The sequence below is a fragment of the Balaenoptera physalus genome (assembly GCF_965194825.1).
Source record: "Balaenoptera physalus genome assembly, chromosome: 18".
NCBI lineage: Eukaryota > Metazoa > Chordata > Mammalia > Artiodactyla > Balaenopteridae > Balaenoptera > Balaenoptera physalus.
In genome coordinates this window covers 14,863,719-14,877,007 of record NC_138899.1, presented here as the reverse complement: position 1 = coordinate 14,877,007, position 13,289 = coordinate 14,863,719, and the positions used below count along the sequence as shown (strand labels likewise).

The following is a 13,289-nucleotide window of genomic DNA, read 5'->3' as shown; positions in this document are numbered from 1 at the left end:
ACTCATCAGACGAGTCCAGCTGTGTGAGAAATGATGAAAGATGAGGCTCAGAAAGGAGATTCTGAAGGATCCTTGAACGTCATGCTAAAGAATTACTCTTGAGAGCAGGAGGAAGCAGAGATTTTTAAGCAGGCGGATGGCATGGATTTGTTTTAGGGCAAAGAACGGTAGAAGGAAGACCCGTTGGGAGGACGTGAAGCCAAGACTGTTAGGTGAGGACGGAACAGGGGCGGGGAGGGACACAAGTTCCAGGAGGGTGGCATCTTTGTGGTCCCCTTTCCTGTGAATCCCACACATCCACACTCAGGAAACAGCTGCTGAATGAACGAATGACTCCAAAGGCATGTCTAAAGTTGAATCAACAGGATCTGATGTCAGCAGATGAGGCTGAAGAAGTCAAGGGGAACTGACAGGTTGATGCCTTCAGAACTGCAGGAATAAGGATGCCAACAACCCACTCAGCAATTCGGGCAGCAGCACAACAAACAGAACGTAGGAAAACATGCTTCAGATGCATGCCTATGTAAAGAGCATATTCAGTCACTAACATGAGTTTTAACTGTCAGCATATTCATTTGTTATTCACCCAACCTGTGGGAGCTAAAGCCAGGCAGACAGGACACTGAGCACTGCCAGCCTCCCGGCGGTGCCGAGGATGTGGGTGGAGTCCCAGCTGGGGCCTTCAGACCTCCCAGCTATGAGGCTCCTCTCTGGACCTGGATTTCCTCATTCGTAGGATGCCTGCCTCACTGACTCATAGGAATGTCTGAGGGTTAAATGAGACATTAAAAATAAAAACAGGAGCAGTTGGTCCCGTCCCAGTGCTAGCGGGCGCCGAGCGGGAGCCGCGCGGGAGCAGCGCAGCGACGGCGGTGGCAGCGGCGGCGGCGGTTGCTATTCGGAGCCGTTGAGACGCCTCTGCGGCAGCTGGTGGCGCAGGTGGCTTGCGTGGACGCGGGCAGAGGCGGCCGGCCCGCCACCGCAGCCTCAGCGCCCGCGGCCCCGGCAGGCGCGTCGGGACACCCCGAGGCATCCTCCCCCTCCCGCCGCCGCGGGAGCCTCGGCCGCCGTCCGCCCTCCCGCATCCCCTCGCAGTCCGCACCGCCACACCTCCTCCCTGTGCTCTCGGACCCCCGGCCTCGCCCCCGAAATATGACTCGCGATTTCAAACCTGGGGACCTCATCTTCGCCAAGATGAAAGGTTATCCTCATTGGCCAGCTCGAGTAGATGAAGTTCCTGATGGAGCTGTAAAACCACCCACAAACAAACTACGCATTTTCTTTTTTGGAACTCATGAGACTGCTTTTTTAGGCCCAAAGGACATATTTCCTTACTCAGAAAATAAGGAAAAGTACGGCAAACCAAATAAACGAAAAGGCTTTAATGAAGGTTTATGGGAGATAGATAACAATCCGAAAGTGAAATTTTCAAGTCAACAGGCATCAACTAAACAATCAAATGCCTCATCTGAGGTTGAAGAAAAAGAAACTAGTGTTTCAAAGGAAGATACTGACCATGAAGAAAAAGCCAGCAACGAGGATGTGACTAAAGCAGTTGACATAACCACTCCAAAAGCTGCCAGAAGAGGGAGAAAGAGAAAGGCAGAAAAACAAGTAGAAACCGAGGAGGCAGGTGTAGTGACTACAGCAACAGCATCTGTTAATCTAAACGTGGGTCCTAAAAGAGGACGACCTGCAGCTACAGAAGTCAAGATTCCAAAACCAAGAGGCAGACCCAAAATGGTAAAACAGCCCTGTCCTTCAGAGAGTGACATGGTAACTGAAGAAGACAAAAGTAAGAAAAAAGGGCAAGAGGAAAAACAACCTAAAAAGCAGCTTAAAAAGGATGAAGAGGGCCAGAAGGGAGAAGATAAGCCAAGAAAAGAGCCAGATAAAAAAGAGAGGAAAAAAGAAGTTGAATCAAAAAGGAAAAATTTAGCTAAAACAGGGCTTACATCAACCTCTGATTCTGAAGAGGAAGGAGATGATCAAGAAGGTGAAAAGAAGAGAAAAGGTGGAAGAAACTTTCAGACTGCTCATAGAAGGAATATGCTGAAAGGCCAACATAAGAAGCAGCAGATAGAAAACGCAAGCAAGAGGAACAAATGGAAACTGAGCACCAAACAACATGTAATCTACAGTAATAAAAAATATATCTCATTTTGGGCTCAAAGCATTAATCCAGTTACTGAAAAGAGAATACAAGTGGAGCAAACAAGAGATGAAGATCTTGAGACAGACTCATTGGACTGAATTTCCCCCTCCCCCCCCCTTGATGGAAGAATGTTCCAGATTCTAAATTGAGGACTTCATTAATGGCATTATTACTGTGTTATGACTGTTAAAAAACATTTCCTGTAAGATACACACTACATATTAAGGTCGGCCATCATTCCTGTTAAAAGATTTTTACCAAGCTTAAAATGAAGCTTTGTGTTTGAAAGTTATAATAAGCTCAGATGAAGATGGTGGTTGTACATTATTTCACTTAGAAAATATAAAAATTCATTTTGTTTTGAAGCTAGGTGTTAAACTGGAGTAGCTACTATACCCCCAGAGAATGGGGCAGTTGTGCCCTTCCCTTGACATTCCTCTGTAGTTCAGTTCTTTAGAAGATTAATAATTGTTTTTTAATCCTGAGAGATTAAACAGTAGACTTGTTAAGAAAACAAAAATGAAACTGTAACCAAAATTTTAAAATAAAGTTTTTTTAAAAATAAATAAATAAAAAATAAAAACAGGGACTTCCCTGGTGGCGCAGTGGTTCAGAATCCGCTCGCCAATGCAGGGGACGCAGGTTCGATCCCTGGTCCGGGAAGATGCCACATGCCACGGAGCAACTAAGCCCGTGCACCACAACTACTGAGCCTGCGCCACAGCTACTGAAGCTCATGTGCCTAGAGCCCGGGCTCTGCAATAAGAGAAGCCACCGCAATGAGAAGCCCATGCACTGCAAGGAAGAGCAGTCCCCGCTGGCCACAACTAGAGAAAGCCAGCGGGCAGCAACAAGACCCAACGCAGCCAAAAATAAATAAATAAAATGTCTGAAAAAGTAAAAACAATGAGCAAGATTCTGAGCCCAGAGGAAGCATTCAATAGGTGTTAGTGGTTATGTGTATTGTTATCTAGATGTTTCCATCTCTGACGACTAATTGCATGCAAGTGCTGTGAATAAACTTAAAATGCAGGTCCCTTCCACACCTACCAGCATCAGAATACCTTGAGGCAGGGAGGGAAAGAGCCCTGCATCTGCATTTTTAACAGCACATCAGAAATACTGCTGAAAATGGGAAAACATGAGTTAACATCTGAAGAAAGGATTCAGTTTACCCCCTGCCATTTTCAGTTATCCCTAGGTATTTACCTAACATAAAGAGATCTTAAAAGGAATAATCTTTGAACGGACCTAAAAGTTACCTTCCTGTCTTCAGGCATCCCCTGGCCCCAACAACCTGAGGCCGTAACTCTGGACTGGGTCAGTTGAATTAAGATTATCTCCAGCCTCCCGATTTTAAGCCAGGGGAGGCTGAGATTCACTTGCATGTAGCTACATAGAATTGCAGGGCCGAAGATAAGACCTGAGTCCATCCACACCTAAGTCCAGACCTTCCCACTGCATTACAGGTATTCACCTTTATTTTATCCGTGGTGGACACAGAAACACAGAAAACACTTAAAGGGCTTATCTTACGCAAAGAGGAAACCCATGGCAAAGCCTCATGGTAAGAGGGACAGGGTTCCCTGGATCCATCAAAAAGTTACAGGCAAGATTTAGGATGAAGGTGTTCCACACCCCACATGGCAGACATAGCCTGGGAGACAGACAGGGAAGGGTAAAAAAATTAACGAACAGAAACCTCAATTAAATAGTTGGGAGACCAGGAGGGGGAGCTCTCACGCCTGCAAAAATAACAGAGCCCAAAGGCAAGCAGACTCTTCTTTCCTGCCAAGGACTCAGCCAATGAAAAGCCAAGGGGCTTCCTGGTGGCGCAGTGGTTAAGAATCTGCCTGCCAACACAGGGGACACGGGTTCGAGCCCTGGTCTAGGAAGATCCCACATGCCGTGGAGCAACTAAGCCCGTGTGCCACAACTACTGAACCTGCGCTCTAGAGCCCGCGTGCCTAGAGCCTGTGCTCCGCAACGAGGGAAGCCACCGCAATGAGAAGCCCACACTCGCCACAACTAGAGAAAGCCCTCGCACAGCAACAAAGACCCAACACAGCCAAAATAAATAAATAAATAAATTTATTTTAAAAAAAAAAAAAGAGAAAGAAAAGCCATGGACTCTGCTTACGTCAACAGCCCTCGCAGCTCTCTTTTTCCCTCTGTAAGAGTTCTCCTTCCCCTGCCCTTTGGAGACGTACACATGGCTCGCCATGGCTGCAGACCCTGAATTGCAACTCTCTGCTGATCCCAAGTAAACCCATCTTTGCTGGAGAAATATCTGACAGTCTGTTTCAGATCAACAAAGGGAAGGGAGTCAGCACATTGGGGGACCCCTGGAAGACTGAGAAAGGCAAATTATCCACGTGACACGTCTGAGTGGACACTAGCTGACACCTCTCAGGCTGAGCAGGTGAGGACTATAAAGACCCAAACATCAAGAATAAACTACAGGAAGTAAACTTAAACTTGTTACACTGTGTATTTCACTGTAAGGACTTAGTAGTAAATTTTTATTACTTATTTATTTTTGGCTGCATTGGGTCTTCGTTGCTGCGTGAGGGCTTTCTCTAGTTGTGGCGAGGGGGGGGGGCTACTCTTCATTGTGGTGCACGGGCTTCTCTTGTTGCGGAGCACGGGCTCCAGGCGAGCAGGCTTCAGCAGTTGTGGCACACGGGCTCAGTAGTTGTGGCTCATGGGCTCTAGAGCGCAGGCTCAGTAGTTGTGGCACACAGGCTTAGTTGCTCCATGGCATGTGGGATCTTCCCGGACCAGGGATTGAACCTTGTCCCCTGCAATGGCAGGTGGATTCTTAACCACGGCACCACCAGGTAAGTCCCATTAGTAGTAAATTTTAATACACCTTTAGGGTGTTCTTCATCTTCCATGGTGCTGGAGTTATTGTATAAAATTGCCAAAACTAATCAAACTAAACACCTAAGACACGGGAACAAACCAAAGTCAGAGAAAGAGCCCTGGAAAGCTCACCCAGCCTGCATCTACAACATTTGGATTTCTGACTGTTGACGAAGAACAACAAGATTCTAACAAGTAGTTAGTATGAAAATGGTGCAAAGAATACTAGTTTGGAATTACACATTTCTGTGCATTCACGATCAGTATTTACTGAGGGCCTAACAGGACCAACCTCCCTAAACATCTCAGCACTCAGCCAGTTCACATCCCCCCTCATGTCATCAGCTTCTCTGACAAGAGTCTCCAGAGAGTCTGTCTGGACACCAGTGGCAGTTTCCACAACAGCACTCCCTTTGCAAGGTGACAGTTCACCAACTGAGACATGGTCAGCGTCAGGGAAGCTACAATTTAACCACTCCCTGATGGGCCAAGTGCATCTGGCCAAAGACCCTACTCAACCCTCATCTCTGGGGACAGGTCCCACACTAACCCCCAAACTGCTGGCCTCTGGGACGAGGGTGGGAGAGAAGTACAGAGCACACCCCAGAGGCCTGCAGTGCAGGACAGTGGGGACACCACCAGGAAGAGTCTCAGCAGACTGGACACGGTTCATAATTTATGCCACTTATTTCCAATAATGGGGATGAGCAAGAATTATTCAATAAACCATGATAGGAAGATGGGCTGTTTCAGAAAAAATGGGGCCTATCATATCTAACACTAAGAGAAATTCTAGCTGGCTTTATTGTTAGAAATGAAACAAGAAGTAAAGTAAAATGCTTACAGAGATTTAGATGATGCTGGGATTTAGAAAAGGTATCACAAAGCAACAGGAGAAACCAAAAAGAAAAGTTTGATATACTTAATGATATATAATTTAAAACCTCTAAGCTAAATTAAGAGAAATGAAAATCTGTGAAATGAAAATCTGCAAAATTATAAGCACTGTTAGAAGTTATTTCAAAAATATAAATACCTCATAGGAAAAAACCTATTAATACACAATTCAAAAAAATAATAATAAATGGTCAATAGACACCAAAAAAAGGTTCCATTTCTGCAAATCAAATAAATTCAGGGCTTCCCTGGTGGCGTAGTGGTTGAGAATCTGCCTGCCAGTGCAGGGGACACGGGTTCAAGCCCTGGTCTGGGAAGATCCCACATGCCGCGGAGCAACTGGGCCCGTGAGCCACAATTACTGAGCCTGCGCGTCCGGAGCCTGTGCTCCGCAACAAGAGAGGCCGCGATAGTGAGAGGCCCGCGCACCGCGATGAAGAGTGGCCCCCGCTTGCCACAGTGGCCCCCGCTTGCCACAACTAGAGAAAGCCCTCGCACAGAAACGAAGACCCAACACAGCCAATAATAATAATAATAATAATAAAATAAATTCAAATTAAAACTGCTTGATATTGGGGGACTTCCCTGGCGGTCCAGTGGTTAGCACTCCGCGCTTCCAATGCAGGGGGCGCGGGTTCCATCTCTGGTCGGGGAACTAAGATCCCGCATGCCTTGTGGCGCAGCCAAAAAAAAACAAACAAACAAAACGAGTTTGATATTATTTTTAACTTTAGACCTAGAAAAATGTAATTCACGTACTCAAAGCTGACAATGAAATGAGCTCACAAACAGCTATTAAGAGGGCAAATTGGCCCCAACCTGATGGAAAACAATGTAGCCTTTCACTGGTTATTTTACTTCTGAGAATATAGAAAAAGGAAAAACGCACCAAAATACAAGGTCACGGATATACAGCACATCATAATTAGCAATAAACTGTGCTAGACAAAAGTGAAAGACTGCATAAACTGCAATTAAACACCATGTTTTAATACCATGCTTATTTAATGCCATAAGTAAATGTTAACCATAGAAAATTAAGAAGGGTTCAGGATTCAAAACTATTTCCTTTTATAGAAAAGGTGAATGTGGGCACGAAGGTGTGCATAAAGATTTCTAGGGGAAAGACCAAGAAACAACCAAAATATCAGCAAGTGTACTTGGCTAATAGAAACACATCCTTATTCTTTTCGTCTTGCTCTATAGTTCTAAATTTCTTACAAAAATAGAAAAATACATATTCTTTTCTAAAATCCACAAAAATTATCAAAGCCATAGTGTATGACTCCTTAGATCCTATGTGCGCAAACTGTGCTGTGGAAACACTAAACCCCAGATGAAATTTAAGAAGCACATACCCAATGAGAAGATGAAAACTTGACTTTTCTCTACAAGGTGGGCCTTCTCTCTGGGCGGAACTTCCTGGCTGGGCTCATTTCAGCTTTCCCGTGACAGCCAAGTTGGGTACACAAGGAAATCACTAAGGTACCTCAGACTTTGAATACAGGATGGCAATCATGGTCAACAACGAACTTCGCAAAGTCTGGACCCCGCCCCCCTTTCTTTCTTATTTTGGCGTGGCATACGGGATCTTAGTTCCTGGACCAGGGATCAAACCCGTGCCCCTTGCTGTGGAAAAGCAGGGTCTTAACCACTGGACCGCCAGGGAAGTCCTGGACCCCTTTTTACAAATTAATACTGAAGTAACAATGCCAATGGGAGAAGTGACTTAAAGCAGTAGCCAGCATCAACCTTCCATCAGAATCACCTGGAGTGCTTGTTTAAACCCCATCCCGAGAGTTTCTAACTTTACAGAACTGGCCTAGAATGAGTGCAGGGGAATTTGCATTTCTAACAAATGCCCAGGTGATGAGGATGCTGAGTACATACTTCGAGAACAGTCGCCCTTTAGCTTGTTTATAGAGACGTATCACATACCATGACCTCCAACAGCTGCTAAGAACTTCCCTTGAGAAACTCCTGCCGAGAAGAACAAAGATGTGTTTGCAATCGCCTATCTCTTTGCATTTACCAATCAGTATACCAACAGAAGCAGCTCAGAACTGCAGTTACAGACACAGGGAACACAGACTCAGAAGCCAGACTGCCTAGTTTACGGTCCCTCTCCACCACTTACTAGCTGTGTGATGGTAGACAACTTATTCAAACTCTCTGCTTCGGTGCCTTCAGCTGTAAAATAAGAAATATAGGTCCTTGCCCTCCAGCAGGAAAACTGGAAATGGGTGCCTACCAAAATCAATGAGAAGTCCTCACCTTCCCATTTCCATTCGCATACGTTTTGAAAGTCCACCAACAGAATGGGCTTGGAGAGTTCCTTGCCTTGCCTGAAGTTACTGTAACCACACCCATATTTCTTCTTCTAGGCCCCTCTTGATCCTGAAAGGCCACCAAATGGCCAAGAGATGTACCTACACAAACTGAATACACCACCATCAAAACAAGCATAGGAGCTCCCATCCCCGGGGGATCCCCTAGGCTGTCCCATTAAAAAAAGGAAATAGAATATACGGGAAAGATGAATGGGTTAGGGTCCTGAAACAAAAGGTCTAATAATCAAGCAAGTGTGACTAAAGCCCAAAGGTTGAAGTTAGCAGTCCCAGCTACTAGATGGAAAACTTCAGTTAAGAGCTTCTCTCTGAGCCGTTTTTCACTGGTGTTTCCTCTCAACTCAAGGACTCTTCAGTGGTTTCAAGACAATAGGACTCCTGGGCAGACCACCTGCACCAAGACCACAGAACACTTCTCTGAAGGCTAGAGACCTGGGTAAGACCCCACAGACTTCAGGGACCCCATCCCCAGAGTGGTCCTCAAAGGTGGAAGTGGAAAGATTCCCAATAGGGAAAGGGCTGGTCAAATGCACACTCCAGTCGTGGCTGTGAGTCCCAGGCAAAAGCAAAACGTGTTCTCGAATAGTGTCCCCGTTCATTAAATACAAATTAAGAGTGTTTTTTAATCCACTAGAAATTTGCCTTAACTACGTACCAGGACACTGAGAGACGCACACGCAGAGAGAGAGGGAGGGAGGGAGACAGGGTCACAGACACAGAGGGAGCCCGGAGGAGTTGGAGCGCTGCTGTCACATAAGACATATAAGGAATATGGTTAAGGGTGGGGACATTGTTGGAAGACGGCGACTGGTCCAGGGCACTAATTACATAAAGGAAGCTGTTCATAAGCTGCTTGCTCACGAAAAAAAGAAAAAAGGGTGCAGTTCAGAGGTGGAGTCGGGGGTGGGGAGGGTCCAGTCCCTCCTCCCGCTGGGTGCCGACCCCCCACGGGCAGCCTCGGGTCTCAGCCTCCCCGCCTCCTGCTCCCGCCGCTCCCGGCAACTGGAAGCTGGCGGGGCGGCGAGCGGGAAGGCAGGGACACCCGGCGCCGCCGCCGCCGCCAGGTCCCAATCACCGGCCCTCTGCCCCGCCGCCGCGCGCAGGCGGGTACCAGGCGGCTAGTGCGGGGCGGCCCCACCGGCAGCAAGAAGCCCAGCGGCCTGGGCGCCAGCGGAAAGCGCTTGCTCGCCGCAACCCTCTGCCCCCGAAAGGCGCCCAGGCGCCGGCCCGCGGCGGCAAGGGGTGTCACGGCTCAGGCGGGGCGCTCACCAGAACAACACGCGCGAGCAGAGGTTCGCGTCCTGCAGCGGGTTGGGCTTCACCTCCGGGTACACCGGCAGCATCTTGCAGGCCAGGACGGGCGCTGGCCGGGGTTGCGCTGCTCCGGCGTGGGCGCCGCTCCCGCTGCTCCTGGAGGCGTCGGCTGGGATGCTGGACCTCAGGCTGCCGCGCGGATCCGCGCCACGGGAGCCAGAGAACAACTCGCTTCCGGGAGCGGAGCGCTTGTGGCCCTCCGGGTCCCCGCCTCCCAGGCCGCGCCGCCTCCCGGGGCCGCCTGGAGGAAGCCGGCAACGCGCTGCTGCCGGATCCCTGGGAGCCTAGAGCTACAGGCCGCGTGCGGGGGCGGCGGCACAAAAGGTTGGCCGCGCGGACGCAGTAGGAAGCCTGGCGAAGGTGTGAGGCAAGGCCGCCGGCGCCTTTGGATGGAGGCGGGTAGGCCGAGCGCAGGGAACACCGGGCTCCGCGCCTAGGCGCCCACGTGCTGGCACCTGGCTGCAAACTCTGCCGTAGTTCTCGCTCCCAGCCCAGGCACCCACCCAGAAGGTGGAGAGGGGAGGCGCCATATCTGCCCGCCCCTGCTGCTCAGAAACGCCCCCTCGGCAGCGGCTTTCCAAACGCCGGGAGAAAGCGGGCAGAAGGCGTTAGCAGTCTGCCCTCTGGGCCCCCTGCCCTCATCCTGACCAAACTAGAGTCCTGGGGGAGGGTCTCCGACCTGCGGCCGAGCATTTGACCACGGACAACAGCAGGGTTTAGCACAGATTATGTTCGTTGAGCTGCTAGAGCTAAAGAAAAGTAACAGAGGGTTAGAACTCAAATGATTTTGGAAGATGACTGCATGTTGCCATTGGGGACAGGCTTTTAGCATCTCACGTTGCTGCACTGTGCGAGGGACCTCTGTGAGCTTTTTGCTGCCCTCTTAGATGAGGAAAGGGGAATATGGGGAGAGAGAGACTGCCTTATGATTTCTTTCGTCATGTGCTCAGATCCTAGTGGAATAACAGTGACATATGTTTACAAAACACGGTTGTTCGAATTTCTGGGGACCTGATCTCACTTTTAACTCTTAACAATGCCCTATTTAAGAAGGCATTCTTATCCCTATTTCACAGATGAAAAAGATGAGGCTTAAGAACAGAACTTGACCAAGGTCTTAAAATCAATAAATGATGAATTCTGATTTGGACTCAAGCGAGAGTCCAGCATGGTCTGGTGGATGGACAGTGTGTGTGGAAAGTACCTAGAATACATGGTTTGGATGAATGAATGACTGTAGGACTGAATGAACAAAATCTTGAATTCCCACTCATAAGTGTTTAGTTATTTGTGTGGCCATCTTACCAGCTCAGCAGTTTCTCATCCCTTCTACCCTAAATGAGGGAGGATCAAAGTTCTTGGTGCTTATAACAAGATCACTTTGATAATTTCCCATGTACCTTGGCTAAAATGGTGTTATTAATAATGGCTTTTAACACAACATTGTAAATCAACTATACTTCAATTTAAAAAAAAAAAAACGGCTTTTAGCTTCAGTTACGCAAGATGAAAAAATCTGTAACTAAGCACAACCCTGTGGGATCCTTCTGGGCGCAAAAACCTGTCTTTGTCCCCTCCTTTCTTATTTGAAGGATAAATACTTCAGCCTCCTAGACCTCCCTGTTGCAAAGAACAGATTCAAATAGTTGCTAATCATGGAAGTAAGAGACTGCAGAAACAAAGGAGGAACAATCAAGAAACTATAGTGCAGTGATTAAAGCAGGATCCTGGTTCCTCCTCAAGGAATATACATAAAAATATCTTTGAGTTCTTCTGCAGGAAATAAAGCCCCCGCCCAGGTGGATGGTAACTTCAGGCTGAGCACAGGATTCCTGGAATACTGCCCTGTTACCTCACAGCAACCAATCTGAAGAAATTCACACACCCTGCAGCCCTCACCCCAAATTTTGCCTATAAAAATGTCTCCCCAAAACCATCTGGGAGTTTGCAGTTTCTGAGCATGAACCAACCATCTCTGCCTATGAGTCAATTTTTTCAGTTTCCATTAAACAACCATCTTTGTATTGTAATGGCACTTGTCGATCCATTTGGGTGTTTTATTGCATTTTCCCGCATTGTTTAAAATAAATACATGGAAGATGGAGAAAATAGTATGCTAATTTAATAAAGCAATTAATGCAAATATGGAGAGAGTATGAAGTAGACCAAAGGAAGGCACCTCTTCAGTCTGGTTTGGATGCATTTCAAAGGAAGAGAAAGGAATTTTTTTGAATCTGTGAAATGCCTATAGCAGCTTTATTCATAACTGCCAAAATTTGGAAGTAACCAAAACATCCTTCAGTAGGTGAATGGATAAATAAACTGACCCATCCAGACAATGGAATATTATTCAGCACAAAAAAGAAATGAGCTACCAAACCATGAAACGACATGGAGGAACCTTAATGCTTACTACTAAGCGAAAGAAGCCAGCCTGAAAAGGCTGCATACTGTATAATGCTAACTATATGACAAAAAGGCAAAACTATGGAGTCAATAAAAAGATCAGTGGCTGCCAGAGGGTGGAGGTGGGAGTGAGGGATGAACTGGTGGAGCACAGAGGATTTTCAGGACAATGAAAATACTCTGTATGATACCATAGTGATGGAAACGTCATTATACATTTGTCCAAAACCGTAGAATGCACAACACCAAGAGTGAACCCTAATGTAAACTATGGACTTTGGGTGACTAGGATGTGTAAATGTGGATTCATCAGTTGTAGCAGAAGCATCACTCTGGTGGAGGAATGCTGGTAGTGGGGAGGCTATGGAGTGCGGGGACAGGGCAGATACGGGAAATCTCCGTACTTGCCCCTCAAAAAAGAGAAAGGAAGGAAGGAAGGAAGGAAGGGGGAAAGAAAAGGGGGAAAAAATGTATGAAACACTGGTAAGACACTGATGAAGACTATTTATCCAAAAGGTGAAATGTTATAATAGTGGAAATAAAGAGATTTTTTAAGTTATAGATTCAGATTCTATATTAATAAAATATCCCCATTGATCCCTTAGAGAATTTCAGTCTTATATAGCATCTGATAGAGATACAGCTTTCTTCAACTCAAGAAAATTAGAAGGGTAGACTTAGCTTTTCTCCTGTCAATTTTTAGAAAATAGTGTATAAACACTACCAAAGTTATCATCATAATCTCCTTTCCATCCCTTGCAAATTACCATCATCGGGTCCATTTTTTTCTTCATTAAAAAAAAATTTTTTTATTATATATTAAACTAAGAGAAATAGAATTTGAGGTAAGAAATAGATTTATAAAATTAATTTGTACTGTTTAATCTCTGTTTTGGATATTCATAGATATATAACATTCAGGGGTTAAAAAGCTGAAGCACTGTTCCTGAACATTAAAAACTTTAGAATTTCTTTTTGGTTTTCTGAAAAGACTTCCCTTCATTCCTTTTATTTATTTTTTTTTTTAATATTTATTTATTTATTTTGGCTGCGCCGGGTCTTAGTTGCAGCAACGGGATCTTTGTTGCGGCATGCGTGCAGGATCTAGTTCCCTGACCAGGGATTGAACCCGGGCCCCCTGCGTTGGGAGCTCAGAGTCCTAGGGAAGTCCCCCGCCTTCATTCCTTTTAGATATGAACTCTCAGGGAAGCTGTACGTATAGAAGTAGCAAATTGCATATAAATGAAATGTAAGTTTCATACCCTCACAGAGCTTACAACTTAGCAATTTCCATCCTTAGAGAC

At 46.5% G+C, this 13,289-nt stretch overlaps 1 protein-coding gene and 1 pseudogene across 3 annotated transcripts in view; one reads left to right on the top strand and one right to left on the bottom strand.

Moving 5' to 3' along the window:
* ABCC4 (ATP binding cassette subfamily C member 4 (PEL blood group)) overlaps window positions 1-9,853 on the bottom strand; it is a 218,850-nt gene extending 208,997 nt beyond the window's left edge. Inside the window, exon 1 of one of the 2 annotated variants that reach the window (XM_082434600.1) lies at window positions 9,535-9,853. In XM_082434600.1, coding sequence (XP_082290726.1) covers window positions 9,535-9,608 — 74 coding nt within the window. In that variant the 5' untranslated portion in view covers window positions 9,609-9,853. The remainder of the gene's footprint in view (window positions 1-9,534) is intronic. The other variant, XM_082434599.1, reaches the window with a different exon arrangement.
* Window positions 801-2,264, top strand: LOC309647371 (PC4 and SFRS1-interacting protein pseudogene; annotated as a pseudogene). Its single transcript has one exon. The product of its transcript is annotated as a PC4 and SFRS1-interacting protein pseudogene (transcript).
* Window positions 9,854-13,289: the final 3,436 nt, after the last annotated feature.